Below are 23,670 nucleotides of genomic sequence, written 5' to 3'. Positions count from 1 at the left end.
GTCCCCTAAATACTCAATTTAGGGTCGTTAAGGGAAGTCAAAGGTAGTAGCCAGTTACCCCTGGAGTCACTACACCCAGTAGATGACCACTTCCTTTGCAGAGTGGGCATCCCCCTGTCCCAGAGTTCCAAATTCCACCACACAGAAGATGGTGGGAATTCTAAATTTGTGTTCACTTCAGGCTTGTTCACCCTAGAGGTGTGTTCTGCCTGGCAGTGCAACACGCCTCCTGCATAGCTAATTTTCCCGCTTGTTCTGGTGCCATTTGGGCCCCGGGCAGGGGTGGCATCTCTCCTGTCTGGGGAAGCCTTGGGTTGCATATCAAATGCAGCAGAGGCATTTGAAGCCTCCTGCTTTGATATGCTGATTTACTTTCCTTCCAGGACGAGGAGGTGATAACACCTCTCCGAGAGCAGGCACTGTTTCTGTCTTCTAAGAGCAGAGCTCTCACCTCCTAGGGGGGCAGAAACTCATCTGTGATGGCAGGCTGGACCAATCAGCTAGCACACTAAAAAGCTAGTAGGGTTCAGGGGTGCCTCTAAGGTACCCTCTGGGTGCTTGTATTAATAAATGCATCACTGGAATCAGTGTAGGTTTATTAATACAGGATGTTTGATGCCAAACACTATAGGTTTCAGTGAAGCCATTATGTAGCTGGGAAACTATCAGTAAATGAACTGTCCAGCACAGGGGCGTATCTGCTCAAGCAAACATGTCCTTGTAGGAAACTGGGTGTTCGAGGCATATGAGCTACAGATTACACACTATGCATAGATGGCCACCTAGTGTTGGGCCCGGATGTTTGCAGTTTGTTTTGTTGTAGAAAAGTCTTTGGAAGTCACGGAATAGGTGACTCCTCCTTTGGATGATACTCCGTATGGGCATCAGCTCCATCCCCAGATTGTTTTTTTCCGCCACTGGGCTCCGATGTGTTTCCAGTGCTCCATGTTGGAACCGAATTTCCTCCGGTGCGCAATCCTCACCAACTTACAGAACTTAGTTTTGAATGCTTTTCCAGTCGACGCTACTCTTCAACATCGAGGATCTCGATTCAAGGTCATCGTCGACGGCCTTCGGGCCTAGCTAGGCCTCGACTCCAGCTCATGGAAAGGACGCCATTTAAAAAGTGTCCTCTATGTGGGTCGAAGTTCACCACACCGACCTTCATGAGGTGTGTAACCTCTGCCTCTCTGCGGAACACGAGGCCAAAGACTGTTCAGCTTGTGCCTCTTTCTGCTCCAAAAAGACTATCCGGGACCGAAGAGCGAGGAGAACAATGGCTCAAAGTTCTTCAGCTCCGATTCCGGACGACATCTTCGAGGAAGGTGTCAACGTCCCAGAACTGCATGACTTCGACAGCATCTCCGAGGCAGAAGATTCCGATGTCAAGGACATAACCCCAGCGCAGCGAGTCGTAAGTAAGACAGTCGACCCCGACTCTTCCTCGACACAGAAGGCCCCGGTCACACCCTCGCCCTCTGGCTCGGGTGCACACCGTCACTCTGCTTATACTGCCCCACCTTCGGGCCTGGCTATGAAGCCAAATAAGCCTTCAGGCGACTCGCGCTCGAGTCGACCTCCACACGGTGCCGGCGCACACATAACGGCACCGAAAAAGACAACGGCACCGACACCCAAACCATCGGCGCCGAAACATACCACTACTCCTTCGGCACCAAAACCCAAGTCGGCACCAAGAAAACCCACTTCGGATTCCAAAAAACCACCAGAACCGAAAAAGTCATCAGATCCGAAAAAATCATCGGATCCAAAAACCATACCTGAACCGAAAAAATCCTCGGAACCGAAAAAAGCTTTGGAGCCGAAAAAGACTGCTGCTTCCCCAGAGAAAGACATTGGCAAGAAACCAAAACAAGCCATTTCGGTGCCCAAGCGTTCCTCCGCACTAAAAGATCAACTCCCTGCAGAGGATTTACCCTATACAGACCCTGCTCAAAAGACTCTAGCTAAGGATCCAATCACTGGACACTTAATTTTGGCTTCAAAAAAGCGACCACTGGGCACACCTACTCCAGCTCCGCATTCAAAGGACATGGCTACATCTCCCCTAAGACTACCTTCCCCTTCTCTTTCGCCTGTACCATCACCAGATCCTCCCATACCACAGCAATCCCCAGCATCCTCTATCATACCAGACAGGGATGATAGCTCTGATGATATGGGGGGTAACATGCCTGTTCCAGCCACGCCCACAGGATCCCCAGACCCGTGGGATGATTATACCACCCCAGATGTCCCAAATGTCCCTCAGGATGACATATACCCCTCAAGGCCTTCCCCACCAGAAGACACTATAGGGTTTAATGAATTAATTCACAGGGCCGCACAATATCATGGGGTAGAAATACATACACAGACCCTGTTGAGGAAGACTTCCTAATGGATACATTTGATAGCGCACAAAGGTCCTCATCCATTTTACCGATGCTTAAAGGAGTAATCAAGCATGCCCCTGAAGTCTTCAAGGACCCAGTCAGAACTCAGGTCATTAACCCTTGTATAGAGAAAAAATATAAAGCTGCCCCCTCAGACCCAGCATATATTAAAGGTCCAGTACCACTAGACTCACTTGTAGTTTCCAATGCACGCAAGAGAGGAAACTCACAAACATCAGGTGAGGCTGCACCACCAGACAAAGAGTCTAAGCTACTTGACGCACCAGGGAAAAGAACAGCGTCTCAAGCAGCAAACATGTGGCGTATTGTCAATACACAGGCATTACTAGCCAGATATGACAGGGCACATTACGATGAGCTATATTCATTAATGAGGCACCTCCCTGACAAGTACAAGGATAGAGCAAACAAGCTTATCCAAGAGGAAAAAAACATCACAAACACCTCTATTCTGTGTGCCCTTGATGCTGCCTCTATGGCAGTTAACACCAGCGTTTTACTACGCAAACACGCCTGGCTACGTATATCAGGGTTCAAACCTGAGGTACAAAGTGCCATTCTTTAATCAACCGTTTGACGAGCAACACCTATTTGGACCCGAGGTAGATGTATCACTAGAGAAAATGAAAAAGGATACAGACACCGCCAAATCTATGGGAGCCCGGCAGTCGCAGGCTCCCAGACGTTCATTTCGTCGCTCATCCTATCAGGTGCCACCAGGGAATATACTTCAGACACAGCTTCTACCTCTTACAAAGCCCCTACACAGTCTACTTACAGCAAAGGCTACCAAAGGGGTGGTTACAGGGGTAACAATAACAAAGGCAGAGGCAAAAATAACAACTCACGCTCTGCCTCTACCCCTGCCCAATGACTCTCTTTCCCTTTTCCCGTCCCATTCCACTCCTGTCGGGGGAAGACTCCAACAATACCTGCCAGCCTGGGAAAACATCACATCAGACAGGTGTGTGCTTCAAATAATTCAATCAGATTATTAGCTGGAACTAACATCTACCCCCCAAACATACCACCCAAGCAACGTCCAATGTCACAGGAACATTTAACATTGCTCAGACAGGAGGTAATATCCCTCCTACAGAAAAATGCAATAGAATCGGATCATTTTCATATGGTCACACTCCAACAAGTCCTCCCATTACTGGTACTAAACGACTTCCTTGTCACTCTGGATCTCAAGGACGCCTACTTCCATATTCCCATCCACGCAGCGCACAGAAAATATCTCAGATTTGTGCTAGACGGACAATACTACCAGTTCAAAGTGCTCCCATTCGGAGTCACAACAGCGCCAAGGGTGTTAATCAAATGCCTAGCAGTAGTAGCAGCACACTTAAGAAGACAACATATTCATGTCTTCCCATATCTGGACGACTGGCTCATAAAAGCCAGTTTATACAGCCAGTGTGTGCAACACACTCACGCTACTATTCAACTGCTTCACGACTTGGGATTCACGGTAAATCACGTCAAATCGCATTTGCAACCCTCGCACATACAAGAGTATCTTGGCGCAACAATAAATATCCAACTAACACTAGCTTATACCTCTCCAGCCATGATAACAAGTGTACAAACTCGCCTAACAAAATTCAAATCGCAACACTCGCTACCACCCCGAGTGTTCATGCAGCTCATAGGGATGATGGCATCTTTCATATTTGTAGTACCTCACGCAAGACTGCAAATGCGTCCACTTCAATGGAACCGGGCTCAAGGTCAATTAACAGACCTAGTGTTGGTAGACGGTCGGAATCATAGCTCTCTGCAATGGTGGAACACCAAAAACCTTTCCAAAGGGCGACCGTTTCTAGAGGCAGTTCCTCAAATAGTCGTGACAGTGGATGCATCGCTCTCCGGCTGGGGAGCCCATCTACTGCACCACACCATGCAAGGTAGATGGACACCGCAACAAAAGCTACTCCACATCAACCACTTAGAGTTGCTAGCTGTGTTTCTAGCTCTCAAAGCTTTTCAAACTTAAGTGCCAGGCAAAGCTGTCTTAGTCCGCACAGACAATATGACAGCTATGTACTACATAAACAAACAAGGGGGGTCACATTCTCTGAAGCTCCCTCAGTTAGCACAGCAGATATGGAGATGGGCTATACCGCTAAAGATCTTCCTCATAGCCCAACATGTCCCAGGAGTACAAAACACTATCGCAGATCTGCTGAGTCAACAAACACAGCAGATCCACGAATGGGAACTTCATCCACAAGTTCTTCATCCGTTCTTCCAAATGTGGGGACAACCTCAGATAGACCTTTTCGCCACCCACGAAAACGCCAAATGCCCAAGCTTTGCCGCCAGATGCCCACACCCATTGTCCAAAGGCAACGCGTCTTATTCAAGCTCGGCTGCACCATTTTTAAAGCCCGGACAGGCTCCGCCCCTTCCTTCATTAACTCGGCCATTCAATCCTATACTCCCTCACGTGATCTCCGATCCGCTTCTCACCACCTTCTCCTGGTTCCCCGCTTCAAACGGAAGAAGTGGGGTGGTTCAAAATTTGCTACCACAGGTCCAGCCTTCTGGAATTCCCTCCCATTGCCCCTCAGAACCTGCACCCAGTACCCCCTCTTTCGTAGAGACCTCAAGACTTTCCTCTTCACCCAAGCCTTCCCATCCTAAATGCTCAACTTTTTCCCCTTTCCGACACACTGAGTAGCAGTTGCCAGTGAGCGCCAAGAAACCGCCAGGTGTACGAGCGCTATACAAATCCTTTCAAATTCAAATTCAAATTCAAATTCAATGCGATATGGATGAACTGGTCAAAACTATTTGCGTACGCTTTTCCTCCTCTCCCACTACTTCCGTTAGTGGTACGAAAAAGTACAACAACATTCCCTGACGCTCATTCTAGTCGCCCCAACTTGGACTAGACAACCGTGGTACACCACGCTGTTGTAAATGTCTGTAGTACCACACCAAAAACTAAACCTATCTCCACGCCTATTAACACAGAACCATGGAGAGATCAGACACCCGGACCCAGCTCAGCTCAACCTAGCGATCTGGCTCCTGGGGTCATAGAGTTTTGTTACCTCAACCTTCCTCCAGAATTCATGAACATCATTAACACCTTGGCTGCTAGAGGTTTTCCCCCGCGGCGCTGCATTTTCTGATTTCCCATTGTTCATGACGAGCTGAGCTCGTCATGAGCACACGACCAGTGTACTGCATGATGAGCTGAGCTCGTTATGAGCAGCGAAGGGGTTAAAGAAGCTAGACGTCCCACTACTAGAGCATGGTATGCTGCTAAGTGGAAACGCTTTGTCATATACTGCCAAAACAACCAAGTAAATCCCTTAGACGTGTCTATTCAACACATCATAGGATATCTATTACACCTTCAAAAGTGTAATTTAGACTACACGTCTATCAGACTACACCTCGCTGCCATCGCAGCATACTTACAAAATAGACAACATCTATCTCTTTTTAGAGTGCCAGCTATTAAAGCTTTTATGGAAGGACTCAAAAGAATAATTCCTCCCAGGACGCCACCGGCACCATTGTGGAACCTGAACATTGTTCTTACAAGATTAATGGGTCCTACCTTCGAACCATTACATAAATATGAATTGCAATTCCTAACCTGGAAAGTAGCTTTCCTAGTAGCAATTACTTCTCTCAGAAGAGTTAGTGAACTACAAGCATTGACCATTCAAGAACCTTTTTTGCAAATGCATCATAACAAAGTAGTTCTTCATACTAATCCTAAATTCCTTCCTAAAGTCATTTCACCATTCCATCTAAATCAATCAGTTGAGCTGCCCGTATTTTTCGCGCAGCCTCAAACAGTCGCAGAAAGAGCTCTACACACCTTGAATGTCAAAAGAGCACTGCTATACTATATTGAAAGAACACAAACTTTTCGTAAAACAAAACAACTTTTTATGTCTTTTTCACCGCCACATAAAGGCAACCCCATATCTAAATCAGGGATCGCCAGATGGATTGTTAAATGCATACAAATATGTTACCAAAAAGCAAAACGTATGTTAACAATTCCTCCAAAAGCCCACTCAACCAGAAAAATAGGGCTTCAATGGCATTCTTAGGGAACATTCCCTTAGATGACATATGCAGAGCAGCTACATGGCTTACACCGCACACCTTCACAAAGCATTACTGTGTAGATGTGCAAACTAAACAACAAGCCACTGTGGGCCAGGCTGTACTAAAAACACTGTTTCAAACAACTGCAACAGATACTGGTGGTCGCCGCTAAGTGTGGGTACCTGCTACCTTTATCTGTTCCAGTATTATCTTAATTAGATAAAAATCACATGGACATCAATACCTCTTATACAGCTCCATCACTTCCCTAATGGTGAAAAACAATCTGGGGATGGAGCCGATTCCCCTGCGCATTATCATCCAAAGGAGGAGTCACCTACCCCGTGACTTTCAAAGACTTTTCTACAACAAAACAAACTGCAAATATCCGAGCCTAACACTAGGTGGCCATCTTTGCATAGTGTGTAACTCTGCAGCTCTACATGCCAAGAACAGATGCATACTGGTAAGTAGCATTTTACTTTTGTGCTGTACTTCCCCACATACACTTTTTGACTAGAATTAGATGCAACTTTGACTGAAGTGTCCAGGGTTACTGTTAAAAAGGCCCCCAGTACCAGTGTTCTTTCCCTAAAAAGTTTCAATTGTTTTCCCCAATTGGCTAAACCTTTAGCCCCTCTGTAAGTCCCTAGTAAATGGTACCTGTGGTCCCTAGGGCCTGAAGTACTTAATCTGGTACCTAAGGACAGCAGCAGGAATTGTGCCACCCTAGGGGACACCTTACCAAGCACATGCAGGGCTGTTATTGCAGGCTCCTTGTCTTGGTGCAGGCAAAAGTGAAAATACGATGTGTCTCACATTCCTGTGTGCCCCGTCCCCTAACACTGCATGTAATATTGGTAAGTCACCCCTACAGCAGGCTTTACATCCCTATTGCAGGTTGCATCATATTACATGTGAGGACATTTCTGCATGAGCAGATATGCCTCTGTGCTGGTCAGTCCTATTACTGCCAGTACAAGTGACCACGGAAGTCATTTAAAAACATGTGCTGGGCACTAGTGAAAATGAGTTCACCAACTACATGATGGCTTTACTGAAAATAAGGAGGTTTGGTATCAAACATCTCGTATTGGTAAACCCACACTGATGCCAGTGTTGGGTTTACCAATACCTGCACCCAGAAGGCACCTTTGTTGATGGGGGGGTCCATTCCCATCCAGCGACTTATGGGCTATGCAGAGGGTCTTGAAGTTGACACTCTCTTGTACCGGGAGCCAGTGGAGAGATCGTAGAACAGGCTTTGCTGAGCATCGATTGGGGGTCTCGATAAGTAGCCTCGCTGCACAGTTTTGTACGACCTGCTGTTTAGCAATCACTGATTTCGGGGCACCTAAGTAGAGGGCATTTTCGGAAACAATCTTGGACAAAATTAGAGCCTGGATCAATAATGTTTTTGCTTGGAGAGTTAAGAGGGGGAGGATTTGGCGAATCATTCTCAGCAGGCCATAGCATGAAGCAGCAGTCTTTCGTGCCTGTACTGTAAAAGTATGGTCATGGTCTAGCCAGATTCCCAAACTTTTAATCTCTGTTATGGGGACAGGCGCCGGCCCCATGGAGGAAGGCCACAAATTACTTGATAAGGAATAAAGGGGGTTGCCGAGGATCATGAGCTCGGTCTTTTCACCATTAAGTTTCAAGTGGGAGAGACTCATCCAGTTGGAGACTTCCTCAAGGCAGGAAAGAAGGTCCTTGGTCTGCTGGTTGGGGTGGCTTTGAGCTACAACCAGCTGGGTATCGTCGGTGTATGTCACCATATGAATCCCAAAGGGGGATACAACATCCGCCAGCAGGCCATATAAACATTAAAAAGGGTAGGGCTCAAAGACGAGCCCTGGGGGACTCTGCACTGTAAGGGGATTGGCTGTGAGTTGGCGCCGCCTTCAAAGACCTGGAAAAATCTTCCTACTAAGAAGGATTTCAGCCATAATAGAGCTGTTCCGGTTACTCATACGCGCCTGAGATGGTGACCCAAGACACAGTGGTTCACCGTGGCGAAGGCCACGCTCAGGTGGAGGAGGATTATGGCGCCTGCCCCCACCCCTGCATCAAGAATTTTTCTAGTTTCTTCTACCACTGATAGTATGGCGGTTTCCGTTCCTTGATTGGGGCGGAAGCCCGTTTGAGAGGGGTGGAGAACCCTGTTAGTGTCAAGAAACTTGGAGAGAGTGTTATTGGCATGTTTATCCGCTGTCTTGCTGATTCTAAGAAGGAACAAAATAGGGCAATAGTTGACCAGATCAGATGGATCCAGGTTGGTTTTTTTTAACAGTGCTTTTACCATTGCCTTTTTCCACTCAGGAGGGGCCATGCCCGTCGCGATTGAAGCGTTAATCAAGCAGGAAGCGATGGGGGCCATTGTTGGTTCGACCAATTTCAAGATATTAGGAGGTTCAGGGTCTAGTGGCGACCCACTTTGTACTCTTGCCAAGGTTGCTAGAAATAATTCCGAAGTCATTGCGGGAAAGGTCTCCAGTTCATGTTCCACTGGATACGCATCAATAGTTTCATGCTCAATTGGGATATTGCTCTCTTTTTGAGGTAGATGTTTAAGGATATTTTGTACTTTATGGAAAAGTATTTGGCCAGTTCAGCACAGCGGAGACCTGAGATATCCGGAGGGACAAAGGGGACAGGAGTTTTAAGTAGTTGTTTGGCAATGAGGAAGATTTCTCTGGGGGAGCTAGCGGCTGACACAATCTTTTCCTCATAATACGAGGCCTGGGACGATTTTATTTTTGCCCGTATCAAGAGAGAGAGAGAGAGGACTAGAAAGCTAGTCAGAGTCCCCGTAGTTTATATGTGTTATCAAAAGAGACTAGCTTAAATATGACCAATATTGTTAGGACTCTGATTAGATTTGTCATGGGCACCTCGTTGGTGAGTTCATGAAGCCCTCACCCACCAACCTGGTTGGTGGCATGCTTCATCATCGGGACCACCCAGTGACACCTAATGTGTCCCGGGTGTGCTGCGACGCCTGATTACAGCGGAGCTGGTATTTTACTGAGAGTGCAGTGTGAGGTGTAAAGTAAAGTGTGAGTTAAAACGACTTGGCGAGGGTCCCAGTACCCGAGGGTAAATTAAATTTTAATAACTGGGCCCCCGTCAGCTGTTAAAATAATGCTTGGGGATGTTTAAGGGAGGCGAGTTACTACCTCCTACATCCATCAGTTGGTCGACATGTTTCAGCCAGTGCCTTAAACTAAATCTGGCTTTCCTCAGGAGCTTTTTACAATAGAGTGTAGTGCAGGATAAAAAGGAGTGTAATCCAGGCTATGTGTTACACTCACTGAGGTGTTTCTCTAAGTGTGAGAGGGGATTCCCTTCTCATATATGCGCTTAGATTCTGCAGCCAATGCTTCCAGGAGTGAAGCGGTAAGGGGTTGACCAGCTTTTCTGGTCAGAGCCTGCCTTGTACCTGTTGCACAGTCCTCGTACTCATTGGCTGCAAAATCTAAGCGCATATACGAGAAGGGAATCCCCTCTCACACTTAGAGAAACACCTTAGTGAGTGTAACACATAGCCTGGATTACACTCCTTTTTACCCTGCTCTACACTCTATTTTAAAAAGGTCCTGAGGAAAGCCAGATTTAGTTTAAGGCACTGGCTGAAACATGTCGACCAACTGATGGATGTAGGAGGTAGTAACTCGCCTCCCTTAAACATCCCCAAGCCTGATTTTAACCGCTGACGGGGGCCCGTTTATTAAAATTCAATTTACCCTCGGGTACTGGGACCCTCGCCAAGCCGTTTTAACTCACACTTCGCTTTACACCTCACACTGCACTCTCAGTAAAATACCAGCTCCGCTGTAATCAGGCATCGCAGCACACCCGGGATACATTAGGTGTCACTGGGTGGGCCCGATGATGAAGCATGCCACCAACCAGGTTGGTGGGTGAGGGCTTCATAAACTCACAAACGAGGTGGCCATGACAAATCTAATCAGAGTCCTAACAATATTGGTCATATTTAAGCTAGTCTCTTTTGATAACACGATGTTATTTTTGCCTTGTATCGTCCGATAGCCGCCCTATATTCCCCTTTCTTCTCAGGAGAGAAATCTTTCCTCCATGTTCTTTGCAATTTTTTACAGTGCTGTTTTAGAGTGCGTAGTTTGGGGGAAAACCAGGCAGCCTTATTATTTCCAGCTTTCTTTTAGGTTGAAACTTTAGGGAGAACCGAATTAAGTGACCTCTCAATCCAGTTGCAAAATTTTTCATTGGCTGCCGTTGGGTCAGAGAAGGAATTTGGTATAGTCTTTTAGAGTTCTGAGGTCCACCTCTCCCAACGAAAGTTTGGATCAAGGACGGATCTCAGTTTGTATTAAAGGGGTGGGTATCACTGTGTTTGGTGGCGACTAGAGGGAGGGGCTCATAAAATGATCAGACCACAGGAGTGGGATGGGCTCTTCCACTTTCAGGTCACCCAAATTAGAAAAAAGGGGATTGAGGAGGTGTCCTTTTATATGAGTTACTTGCAGGTCCTTCTGAGTCAGTTGATAGGCCGAGAGGAATTGTGTCCTATTGGTTTCACCATGATTTCTGTGCCTTTAGAAAGATGTCCTATTTAACCTGTGCAGAGATTGACTCAGCTCAGATAGTCTCATGCAATGGAGGGCATGTGACCTGTATTATACTGAAGTGGCTTAACAGTTATGCATGCTCTCGCAGTACAGAAAACCGAGCTCTCCACTTATATGGTTAAGATTTCGGAAATTCCTAAATGATTGGAAAGTACTGAACATATTTTCAGTGATTTTATGAAACATAAATGGCCAGTAGTCGATTTCTGTATTTCTAACTCCCTATTTTTGTTTTTTTCAGCACAAGAAAGCAGTTTTTCAAAATTGAGTAAGTAAATTTGAAACTAAATAGCTATCCATTGCTGTATTGGTGTGAAGGAGTATTCTTGCACATATCGGTAAACCGTGATTCACAAAGTACTAGCTGCCATAAATGACAGGTAGAGGTTTGTCACATGCCGGCAGACCGAGTGGATGCACTTGCCAAGCGACTAGTCTGCAAACTCTGAGCTAAGGCAGTAGTGGGCGCTGGCAGAGCTCTACAGGTTTCTACTTCTGAAACAGTAAGAGGTACTGGCTTATAAAATAAATGCAAATTAGCAGTGCTGTGGAGTTCCCTGTGTAGGGGAAACTGCAAGTCACGAAAGGACCAAGGAGCATTGGTAGATTTTGATCAGGGTCCCAGATTCCGTATAGCTGATGTGGGTTGAATAAAAGTTGGCTTATTGGGGTTCTCAGAGCTTGATTGGGTTTTCTGTTTCTGTATCAATCATAATCCTAATGTATTGTAGTAGTAGCCATCCAAATTTTATATGAATAGTATTTAATTATGCTGTCATTTCTTTTCCTATAAAAACGTAAAAAACGTTAAAAACTAGTTAAAATAAACATATTTACACGTTGCAGAACACAACCCCTTGCCCCTCTGTAAAACTAGCTGGAATGAAGTCTGTAAGTTGAACTGTAAATGGTATCCAATAAATCCAAGAACAGCAGGTTAGTTTGGGCACACTTTGGGGAACTGCTTGTCAGGACTGAAGCCTTTCTTGAACTGTGTGTTTTGTGGCACTGCAGACTATGACTAGATCTGCAGCCACCGCTTTCGCTATTAAAGCATTGCACACATTCGTAGTACAGCATATGGTGCATCAGGTTAGCAATGCAATGCATTTGAAGACCTCTTACCTGTCTGGCACCTAACTCTAACATCCGATGTTAATTATAAACATGGAACTTCTGAACTTATTTTTGAAAGTCGGAAGTCCCACATTGACATCACTGGACCATTTCTTATGGTGCTGGTAGAAATAAAGCTTTCATGTTAAAGCCCGCTATATTGCAAGGTGTGAGGCAATTATTACAAAGCAGATGAGGGTACATAGACTCAGGCTTTAACATCAGAGACAGTGTGTCAACAGGGGCTGATACTCTGCATGTCTGCTCTGCTATATTCTAACAGAAAGCCATGGCTAGTCTAAGCATGAAGTCCCGCCTTCCAATATAGCACAGTATTCAGTATCAAACTACTTTTAAAGATTTTACACTCCCTAGGGCATAAAAAAGGAATTGAGCGATGGAAAGTCTCTATAAACATGATCTGCAAAGATGTTTTATTCTCTTCTGAACTCTGACATTTTCTCTTTTCGTAGGCCTCACAGACAACACAACAGCCATAGCTGTGGTAGTCCTGTCTACAGTAGCACTGTGTGCAGTGATCGGCATTGCCATCTACCTTTACAGGAGGCGGAAGAGCCTGGAACGGGGTGCCTTTGAGAGTGCCCGATACAGCAGGACCACCTCCGATCCGGGCGAAGCAGTAGAGAAGAACATCCTGGTATCAGACATGGAAATGAATGAGCAGCAAGACTAGAGCTAGGCTTTCAACAGAAGGACTGGTCCGTGGGACAGGACGGTTAACTTCTGGGGCATGCAGTCCGCTAAAAGCAACATCAGAAGCCCCCCACTGATTAATGATATCTGCATGTGCCCTGGACCATCTAGGAAAAGTACATTCCTTGCTTGTTAAGAAGGTGTCATCTCCAAGACTAATTAGAGACCCTGGAAATGGGACCATTAGCTTAACCAGCTAAAAAGACTATCTGTGGAAACAGGATTGACCTTCTTGAAGAGAGATGGCCTTTAAAAAAATCAAATGTATCTCCCATCAATTAGATGCTGTGTACTGGAAACAAGGTTTCATCTCCCATAAACTGGATACATGGTACTGGAACAGAAAATGCATCTCCCAAAAGTATATGAAGCTTTGAAGAAATACCTTATGTGAATCACGTGGGGGTATTATTACCAAAATGAAAGAAATGATCTTCTGATATATTGAATATTCTTGTGGTGTAAAGGAATTATCTTTCCTTTCAATGTCAGACTAACTACAAGATTATACTCACTAAAAATGGGTTCTGTAGATTACCTGTCAGTAGATGAGCCTTGTTGATAACTTCTTTTCCCATGTTCATGGATTTGTGCAAAGGGCTTAGCATTGAGGCTGGTACTCTTTGCTGACTCTTCGCAGCGGTCTTAACATTTGTCAAGCCCAGAGCACCTCAGCCTTCCACGTATCTTCAACGCTGTGAGTATACCTCAGCAGGGCTACTCTCTAAGACCATGCTTTAGAGACGTTTGCACTATCAGGCTGTGTGTGTAAAAGGCTATGCAGTCTCAGGCTATTCTTCCAAAATGTGTTGGTCCACTGCAGATATGTGGGCATGATCGAGGTCTGCTTCTGAATTGCGTCCAGCCCCTGGTTTGCCTTCCATAATGCGTGCAAGCTTACATTATGATTTTTAAATGTGTGTAATTTATGGCTTCTGAAATATGTGCAAGCTTATACGCTATCAACTTCAAATGTGTGCACACGTATGGCAGGTGTGCAGTGGTGGTGCAATTTCTTTATGCCCAATCTTATGTGCAGTAAACAGGAGCTGCAGGTTACGAAGTGGGGCTCAACAGACGACGACCGGGGGAAATTAAATAAATAAAAATGTCCCCTCGTCGTTATGTTGAGTCCCTCCCTCTGCCCCCATCCCGCCTCACCTCTATTACCTGCTCCAGCCGCTCCTGGCAGGAAAAAGTTGGTTGGTGTGTATTTCTGTTTCCTTTGAGTTCGGCCTTGAATCCCAGGTACATATTAGGCTTCTCTTTGTGCTGTCTTATTACTAAATACGTAATGAGTTCCTTTATAGCGGGCACTTCCTGGTTTAGATCACAACTCGTTCGAAGTTGTGGCGTCCTCAGGGAAACAATGTTGTGGGTGCAGCAGCCCTTTTGTATACGTTAAAGTTGTGGTCTGTAGGTGTACACGATTTGTTTCAGTGAGCACTGTACCACTGAACTATTCATGGAACTTGTATAGTAGTAAACCATGTAGCCTTGAGAAAGCCCCGGGCAAAATGCACCAGACTGGGTGTCGGCAACAAAATATCTACTAATTTTGGAATTACCTATCTTGGAGAAAAAAACTATATAGGTTACAGGACCAGACCATTGTATCTATAGAGTAGCATTAAGGAGGAACATAAAAAAGGGTACTATGTACCAGGCAATCAAGGGCTGCTCAATTGACGTTTATTCACATTGCTCGAAATGTGTCCAGACTCAGGCTACAATCTACTGCTAAAATGTGTGCACAATTAGGCCTGATTCTGAAAAGTGTGAACACTCAGGCTATGATTCTGATGTGTGCACTTTTACATTCTGCTTTGAAAGGTGAGAGCTATTATGCAATGTTAATAAAATGTGTGCGCTGTCAGGGTTGGCTTTTCAAATGCATACAGATGTAGCGTCTGCTCTGCTACTATAGTGTGAGATGAGATTACGGAAGGTCTCTATTCTACTAAACATTACAGTGAATTTTTCCAATTTATTTTTTATTGAGCCTGTGATATAATTTGATAGTAAAACTGGCCTGACACAGAGGCTTCCTTTGAATAAAACTAGCTATTTGAGTTTGATGGTGCGCCATTGTGGTGGAGACCATGTACTTTAATGACCTGTATCATGCATGCACACCTCTCTACTATTATACAGACTTTTTGACCTGATGAAGATTCTTAAGATAGTGTTTCTCTCCTTTTTTAAATGTTTTATTCAAAACGCTTAGGATATTTTCAGCATCTTGCCTTCTCTCTCCTACATACTGCTTCAGCTGCTCCAGGTTACACAGCTGAGAAAATAAGAAACATTAATGTGTCACTCTCAAATCTCTATAAAAATCTGACTTTCCACCTCCACTGGTGCATGTGTTAGTTTAGGACTACAAAAGCCTGAATATAAACTTAAAGGTGCTTTATACTACTTTGGAACAAGACCACAGTATGATTTCTGGTGAGTGATGCAGACATTCATGAATAGAATCAGATGTGAGGCTTGTTCTCATTTTGCCCCATCACTCCCTGTAGTACCTCAGAACTGCCACCAGGATATGGTAGCTGTAAACTGCTGTAGGTTTCAAGTCACTCTTACTGTTACTTTGTCCTTCCTTCTCTTGCCTTTCACTGAGAGAACCATGCATGTAGAAATGCATGGCCCACATACCTTCCTGTTTAGGAGCGGGCTATCATCCATGAAAAAATTTAAGGCCCACATTAGAATGTTAGTCTGTCTCCATCGCTGCCATTAGAGGTTTATCAGTAATCCACGTAAAAACATATGTCTCTTTTAAATAAAAAAACTATTATTGTTTAATCATTTCATAATTGCCACACTAATCAAGTATTATAACACAGGACATTGTGAAACGTACTTTTTAATGAGAATTAGAAACTTTGGTTTTATATGTTCGAGTTGTTTTTGTGAGTTTGCAATCAATGTTGTTTGCTCCTGGATTGTACAGATAAGGAATATTGTTCCTTAACTTATTCTTTGTTAAGAAGTTCGGGCTTCATTGTACGGTGACATCATTCGCTCCAGAATTCTGCTTCATTGGGCATCCTCTGGGTGATTTCAGTGCATGGCTTTTAGCTCTCCCCATAATAGGAGAAAATGATTGGTTTCAGTCAATATTTTAACATTTCTTAAACTTTAGTCCTTCTATCGGGCTCCGTTCAATCCCTTGATGCATTGGAGCCGCCTCTCAGTAGATGCATATATAGAGGAAGACTTCAGCACTGCATCTCCAGCTAAGCGAACTTGGTGCCTGGGTCAGAAGAGTCTAAAGGCCATTTTTGCCCAGCCAGACTAGCTGGGTGGATGAATACTAACTCAAACATTTCATCCATCCAATAATTCTGTGCTTCTTCACTTAAGAGTACATTAGCCTTTTTAAAATGATATTTGATGATATCTGAGTTTATCCAGCAGGCTGGATACGCCTGTCAGGCCAATCATTAAAAAGAAAATTTTGTATTTGCAGGTCAAGGTTTTATTGTGGTTTCACAGTGCAGCTCTTAAGGCGGTATTTACCCAACTCTCCAAAATGGCTGTCACATTGTCTACAGCCAGGGCACACTTTGCTTTTATATTTGTATAGCCATGTGGCCCCTAAATACACCAAGGGTCTTCCTCTTATGGAAAGCGTTTGTTTTTTTGCTACAGTATTGTGTCCCACTGATGTTACCCAACATGTATTTCTTGTGGGAATGAGTGTGGGATAAACAAACGAAACAAGAATATATTATAATTTTTTTTAAATGAATTCCACAGCTGTATTATTTACGTTTGCCTTAAAAAAAAAAAAGAGGAATCGGAACTAAGAAAAGTTACTACTTGCTTCTGCTACCCTTTAAAATGCATGTTTAGTATACTTTATAAATGTATTTGTTCACTCAGATCTTGGGTGGGGGGATGAAGGGAGTTTTTATTTTTATCAGTATTGTTTGAATGAATGTGTGAAAATGAAGGCAGCTGCTGGTACAATCTCAAGTTTCAGTGTTAGGGTGTCTTTGACTTGTGCAATAAATAAATATGTTTGGATCTGCGCAGAATACACAGATGAAAGTGATCTGAAGCGACCTCTTCGCTAAGGTAATAGACCTTTGCCCTGTCTCTGGAATATAGTGGCTGCTGCTGCAGGCTAACATACGCCAATGGAACATACCGCTATTTGGGGACCGTGGGAAAGGCAGACTTAAAATACTTTCTTCGAAGGATCTGCCCTTTCTGATTGGCAGATTACCCTTAGTTGCTTTCCTCCAATGAAGGATACTTTGTTCATTTAAAAGGCTTGTGATAGGCTCCTCCTATAATCTCAACACCTTTCCAAATGGTTGAGAGGGATTTGGTCAACACACGAGCTTGAAGGATCCACATAAAGCAGGAAGTTCAATTGAGAATATTCCAAGTCTAGTTTATGTGATTTCTTTTGTTAGTGTATTAAATAAAATGTTTTAATTTTAACACCTATGGTTTGTCTGTAACGTGTAATGGAAATGCTATTAAAGGTACGCATATCTCAAAGCGGTTGTGAAGAACAAATACCATGCCATTGTGCCTCCTTGATGTAGTCTTTTTTTGTGTATCCTGTCATTACATTGCATATTACTGGATTTGTCCTCCAACAGTATCATTAGAGGGAGTTGCTCGCATGCTGACACAGAGTCGAGAAAGTGCATTGCTTCCATGAGTGTAAAGTACGTTTACGCTGCTCTAAAAATAGCACTGGACTGGCTAAATGAGCCATGTCCACTATCCCATTAAGTCATTTTGATGAGCAAATCCATCTGAGGTATCCTCTTTCAGATGATGAAGCCTTGACTCCATCGTCTGCTAACGTACACTTTAATGGAATCATTCATTCATGACAGCTAATATTGATGAGGTTTCAAAAGCTGCTCCTTATGCCCAAGGGATAAATATTGAATCATTTTCCAATCGTCTGATAATCATTGGCGACACAAAAGGTGTGCATGTCATACTTCTCTTGTTGTATCAACCAACCCCTATACTGCAAATGTTCTGTGAAATGTATGTATGCAATATGTTTCTCTCTCAATTTCAAATCCATAAACCTGGACTCCACGAGTTCTTTCACCAAGTATTTTCCTGCACGTTGATGTGCGAGCTGTGATTCAAGGCATACATTTTGACTTCACATGTGCTTCTTCAATTTATATTCTTAATAGATTGTTTGCATTGTTGGTGGTCTGTTTGTGTTACTGTGTATCGATTTTTGCAACAATCACACTCCGGACTCCAGATAAGATCAGTACCTGCCATTTTTAGGTCTAGGTTTTGACACTGTAGCTGTCATACCGATCTCATTCTTGCAATATACATAATGTGCACATTTGGTCCACCCCTTTCATTGATTGGCATCTTCCTCGCTACAGTAAAACACATGAGCTTTAGGCTCCCACAGAAACTCCAAGCAAAAGAAAGTCAGCCTACTAGTCTCCCATCCCTCCAACATGGCCCCCACCTCCATCCACCAAAGGGATGAAAGGTGGCACCACACATCAAAAATACCTTTTTTTTTCTTTTGCTCCGCTCTGAGTGCTATTTCCAGTTTGATAGGTAAATGGGATCAATGCCCTGCTTTAACCGACTCTGGTATCCCTTTGGTGGAGGTATGCTGGGCATGCAGGGGCAAACTCTTTTTCTATTTTATACTGTGTTTCACGCTCCCCGTGTCCTGCTTTAGCGGACTCCCAGGGAGCGTGGTTCCAGCATTTTCTGTGCGGGCCACCTACTGTGGAATACTTGCAGCGCACTCTGCCTGCCTTGTACCTACCTGAGCGGACTTGCCGGTGAGTCATGGTCTTTGTTTTGGGTGTTGTGTCATGCGGCCCTCCACCCTGTAAGACTCCGGCACCCGTCTGATCTCAGTTGTTATGCATGGTTGGACCTGGGTTGCGCCTGGATGGAAGCAAGCACGCATGTAAATACCAGGTGATGTAGCTTTACTTCCCTTTTTTTGGTCTTCCCTGATGAGCCTTTCCTAGCGTGTGGGGTCGGCGAATTCCGGCCTCGCCTTTCGCTCCTCAGCTTACTGTCAGAGGCGTGTGGCCATGGCGTGTTGCAGGCGGCGGTTCCCACTCGCGGACTGCCTTAGGGATCTGTTTATTGTTTTTCAAGTAAGGTGCACGCTTTGGACATGCCGGCAGCTGCCTCAGTGCATTGTAGGAGTGTTTCCTTGACGACCACAGCCTTTTTTTAAGTCAACTGTTTGCTGGGTCACTAGGTGTTTGATTCCTATGCTTACTGCAGTGGTGTGCTGTGCTACATGATGGAGTCGGGTGGCAAGGCATTCAGGAAATCCCTTAACGTTGAGGAGGTAGAGCCATTGGAGCCCGTTCCTTCCTTAGCAGTTATTCAGCAGATGAGTCAGGCTCCTGTGGCTGCTGCTTCTAGTTTTCAGGGAGGCAGTTCCTCCTTCTAAAAAGTCGAGGTTGGATTCTTGTACCTCGCATGATTCTGATGAGGAGGAGGATGTGGAGCTGAAGGGTCGTTTTGTGCAGGGTTCAGACTTGAAGGATGTCCTTCAGCACATTCGCTCAAATCTGTTGTTTCCTGAGACTGGGCTGTCTGAGGAAGATATGGATTTCTTTTCCCAGAAGCTATTTGGGCCCCCTCTGGAGGATATGGTTAAGAAGTCTGCTGAGGATCGCAAACTTCTGGCTCTGGAGAGATCGGCCTATACCAGCCCTTTCGGGGGAAGGGGTTGTGGATCGGGTGCCCCGTCTGCTGACAAGTCACGGTTCCCTGTCTCTTCTTCCACCTCCTTCACTGCTTCCAAACCCTGATTATATGGCTTGAGCGGGGTCCAGGTGGGGGGGACACCTGTCTCTATTTGAGGACAGGTGGATATGTTCCATTTTAGATCAGCGGGTCCTTCAGGAGCTGACAGAGGGGTTTTGCATTAGTTTTTCGTTGACACCCTGACAATTTTCGGATCACGCCTTGTGCCCAGGATGGGTTGAGAAGAGAGGTTCTCCTGGCAGGGGTTCCAAGACTTGTGAAAAAGGGTGCTGTGGTTCTGGTGCCCCAGAGCAGGTGGGGCTTGGGGTTTATTCCATTCTTTTTCTGGTCGAGAAGCATACCGGAGACCTCAAACCCTTGTTGGATCTGAAATGGCTGAATTGGTTCACCCCCCCTCTGAAATTCAAGATGGTTTCACTGCAACTGATACTTCCCTTGATCAATCAAGGGGATTTTCTGTCTTTCCTCGACCTGCAGGATGCTTATCTCCGTGTCCCTGTCCATCGGGAGTCCCAACGGTTTCTACACTTCAGTGTGTTGGGCCCTCAATATCAGTTTATGGTATTGGCTTTTGGTCTTTATTCCTTGCCCCGGATTTTTACTTAAGTATTGGCCCCTCTGATTGGGCTCTTTCATGGGAGGGGGATTTCCATCAAGGGGTGCTGTTGACTTCCCAGGTCAGGATGGATCTGGGGTTTTGGTTGGATGAGGCCAACCTCTCCTCGGGTCGTCAGTTTCTGGTGGTTCCTTCTTGAGTGGTGACGACAGATGCCAGCTTGTTGGACTGGGGTGATACCCTGGGGGACTCTTCGGTCCAGGGGAAATGGTCCAGGGCACTGATGTCCTGTTCTTCAAATTACATTGAAGTGAAGGCTGTTCACTTGGGTCTCTTGGCCTTTGCAGCTCTAATGGTGGGTCGCAATGTGCAGGTACAGACAGACAACCAGGTTGTCATGTCATACTTAAATCATCAGTGGGGTAGCAGAGTGCGTCCCTCAATATTCTCAGCCGAGTCATTTGCTCTTGGGCAGAGACGATGTTGGGCTCCCTTTCTGCCATTTACCTACCGGGCAGGGAGAATGTGGTGGTGGACTGCCTAAGCAGGGTGTTTCTTTCCATGGGTTCAATGTCTCTGACCTCGGAGGCGTTCCTGATGTGGCAGGAGAGGTTTGGGTCTCCGGGGGTGGACTTGTTTGCCCCTCTGGACAATGCCAAGCTCCATTGTTTCTTCACAATTATGCCTTGCCTGGGGGCTTGGAAGGTGGATATGATATCCTTCCCGTGGCCTCCGGGTCTGTTGGGTACGTTTCCCCTAGTTCCCCTTATTCCAGCAGTTCTGCAGAAAAACAGGAGAGATGGAGCTTTGTTCCTTCTGGTGGTCCTGGGTTGGTGACGCCGCATGTGGTTTCCACTGTTGTTAGAGCTGTTGGTGCATCCGGGTTGGGCCGTATCCTTTGTTGGGTCCCCATGTTTCCTTCCCAGTGTTCCGTGGAATGAGCCTTCGGGTGTGCTCTTGAACGGCAATCTATGATCCAGAAAGGTTGTTCCCCGTTGGTGGCTGGCCTCATTCAGCAGTCCAGGCGTCCTTCTACTTTGAAGGCTTATGCTAAGCATTGGGACAATTTTTCTGTTTGGTGTCTGCACCAGGGTTGTCTGTTGATGTGGTGGATCCGGCTCGTGTTCTTGATTTTTTGACATAGGGTTTGATGGGGTTTGGCCCTTTCTACTCTCTGGGCGCCAAATGGACGACTATTCGGGCGTTCCAGGGTCCCCTTTTTGTTGACGTTGAGTCTCTGGTAGCTCGCCTGTTAGGGTCTCTGGCTTTTCGGCTCCCTAAACTGATGTTGTCGCCCCGTGGGATCTTCTGTTGGTGTTGAGAACCTTACAGGGGGTTCTCTTTGAGCCCCTGGAGTCTGTGGACTTAAAGTTTTAGACCTTGAAGGTGTTTTTTTTGGTGGCGATTGCTTCTGCCAGACGTGTAGGTGAATTGGGGTCTTTTTTTAGGTCTGACCCATTTTTGTGGTTTTTAGAGCATAGGGTGGTGTTGTTGACTCACCCTACTTTTGTGCCTAAGGTGGCTTCTTTCTGTCATTGGGCTGCGGAGGTGGTCCTTCCTGTTTTTTTCCCCAATCCCCAGCCTGAGGAGGATTCTCTGTTGCATATTTTGAATCTGAAGCATGCTTTGTTGATTTATTTGTCGTGCCCTGCTTTCTGTAAAGTAGGCAAACTGTTTGTCACTTTCTGTTTGGCTAGACAGAACTTGAAGCCTTCCCTTTCTACTCTTAGTTGCTGGCTTAAGGAAGGTATTCTATTGGCTTATGATGCACAGGGCGGTGTTCTCACTCATACTGTTCAGAGGCTGTATACTCATTCTGTGGCGGTTTCTTGAGCCGTGCTCAAGGGAGTATCCATGGAGGATATTTGCAGGGCGACCACATCGTCTTCTCCTCATACCTTTATGCTACATTACTGACCTGAGGTTGGGGGTGGTGCTTCTGTTTCTTTTACCACTTCTGTTCTGGGTTTTATTGATTCTTGAGATTCTATTTCTTTCCCATGTGGTGTCATTAAACCTGTTGTAGCTGACCTCTGTGTGTTGACTGTCTTCTGTTATTCATGAAGTAGATATTACTTTGGTATCTGCTCATGTGTGAATTACTGTGGCGAGGAAGACCGACGAGGAGGGTAATGCCCTGGTTACTTACTGGTAATCTTCATTACTCAGAGTCATAGTCTTCCTCGCCACAGTATAGTTTCCCGTCTCTCCCAGCTCTTCTTTCAGGGCTTCATGTTTCTGTGACTTTGGTTGCAGGTCTTTGTGATGTATGGTGTTGCCTTTTATCCCATTTGTTGATGGAGGTGGGGGCCATGTTGGAGGGATAGGAGACTAGTAGGCTGACTTTCTTTTGCTTAGAGTTTCTGTGGAAGCCTAAAGCTCATGTGTTAATTACTGTGGCGAGGAAGACTAGGACTCGGAGTAATGAAGATTACCGGAAAGTAACTTGGGCATTCTTTAACCATCCTCTTTCAGCCAATGGCTTGAGACTTTGCAGTCACGTCTTGGAACAGCTTTGGGGAGTATTAATCTCTCACCTAATGCTATTGGCTGTTTGGGTATTTCTTTCTGCCTTCACTAGACAGCTTAAACTAACTCGTGCTGACTTCCTCAATTGTGTTTTTTTAATGTACTAATGTTGCATGCGTTATCACACAAACACCCCCTGCCCCTTTTGTCTTTGCCATGGCTTTACAGTCAGGCCAATATAAGTATTTCTTTAAAAAAGGAAATAAAGGTTATACAGAAGCCTGCAGCTACCTTTCTCTTGCATTTCTCTGCTGATTTTTCAGAAGAGTGGCATTAGCAGTACCATGCCACAGGGTGGACTTTTGCTTTTGTTGCGACTATTTCTGAAGAGGACTTTGAGGTAACAAAAATGTTGTTTTCTTTTTCCGAAGTACTAGAAAATATGGTTTACAATGGCAGTACCTATAATATAGAAGTTTAGCATATTTCTAGTGATCTGACAACAAAAATATTTGTCATCAAATCAAAATGTACATATACTGACATACATTTTTTTCCCAATTTCCAAAAGTAAAGAGTAAACTGTATTCACAGCTGGAAAATACACGTCTTATATATGGACCCTGATCATGGTAGTTTATGAAGTTCATTGATATGCATCTATCAAATTCTGTCAATGTGAAAGTGTCATTTTACATGATTGATAAATATAGTTCTGGCAAAACTGCAGTCTTCTCCCAGACTGTAAATAGTGCTGTTCTTCAGTGTGAATAATTCATAGTTTTGTTAATTGATTACTCCATGTCTTAGCAGTTAAATCAATTCAATGTGTTTTAAGTTTCATTTGGGTTTATCAGAATTAACAACGCTGTATACACATTAAAAAATCAGTAAGCAAGATAATATATCTGAGACGAAACATCAAACATAAATTAATTTCTAA

General features: G+C 44.9%; 1 protein-coding gene across 1 annotated transcript in view; it reads left to right on the top strand.

Annotated features, from left to right (window-relative positions):
- The window catches only part of MRC2 (mannose receptor C-type 2), a 531,676-nt gene extending 514,197 nt beyond the window's left edge, over positions 1 to 17,479 (top strand). Inside the window, 2 exon segments of the mRNA XM_086923828.1 lie at positions 11,352 to 11,378; positions 12,700 to 17,479. Of these exon segments, the coding sequence (XP_086779954.1) occupies positions 11,352 to 11,378; positions 12,700 to 12,920 (248 nt within the window). The 3' untranslated portion in view covers positions 12,921 to 17,479.
- Positions 17,480 to 23,670: the final 6,191 nt, after the last annotated feature.

The sequence above is a fragment of the Lissotriton vulgaris genome, chromosome 5, assembly GCF_964263255.1.
Source record: "Lissotriton vulgaris chromosome 5, aLisVul1.2, whole genome shotgun sequence".
Lineage (NCBI taxonomy): Eukaryota > Metazoa > Chordata > Amphibia > Caudata > Salamandridae > Lissotriton > Lissotriton vulgaris.
Note: the sequence above shows the minus strand (reverse complement) of the source record. Positions and strands in the feature narration are given on the sequence as shown.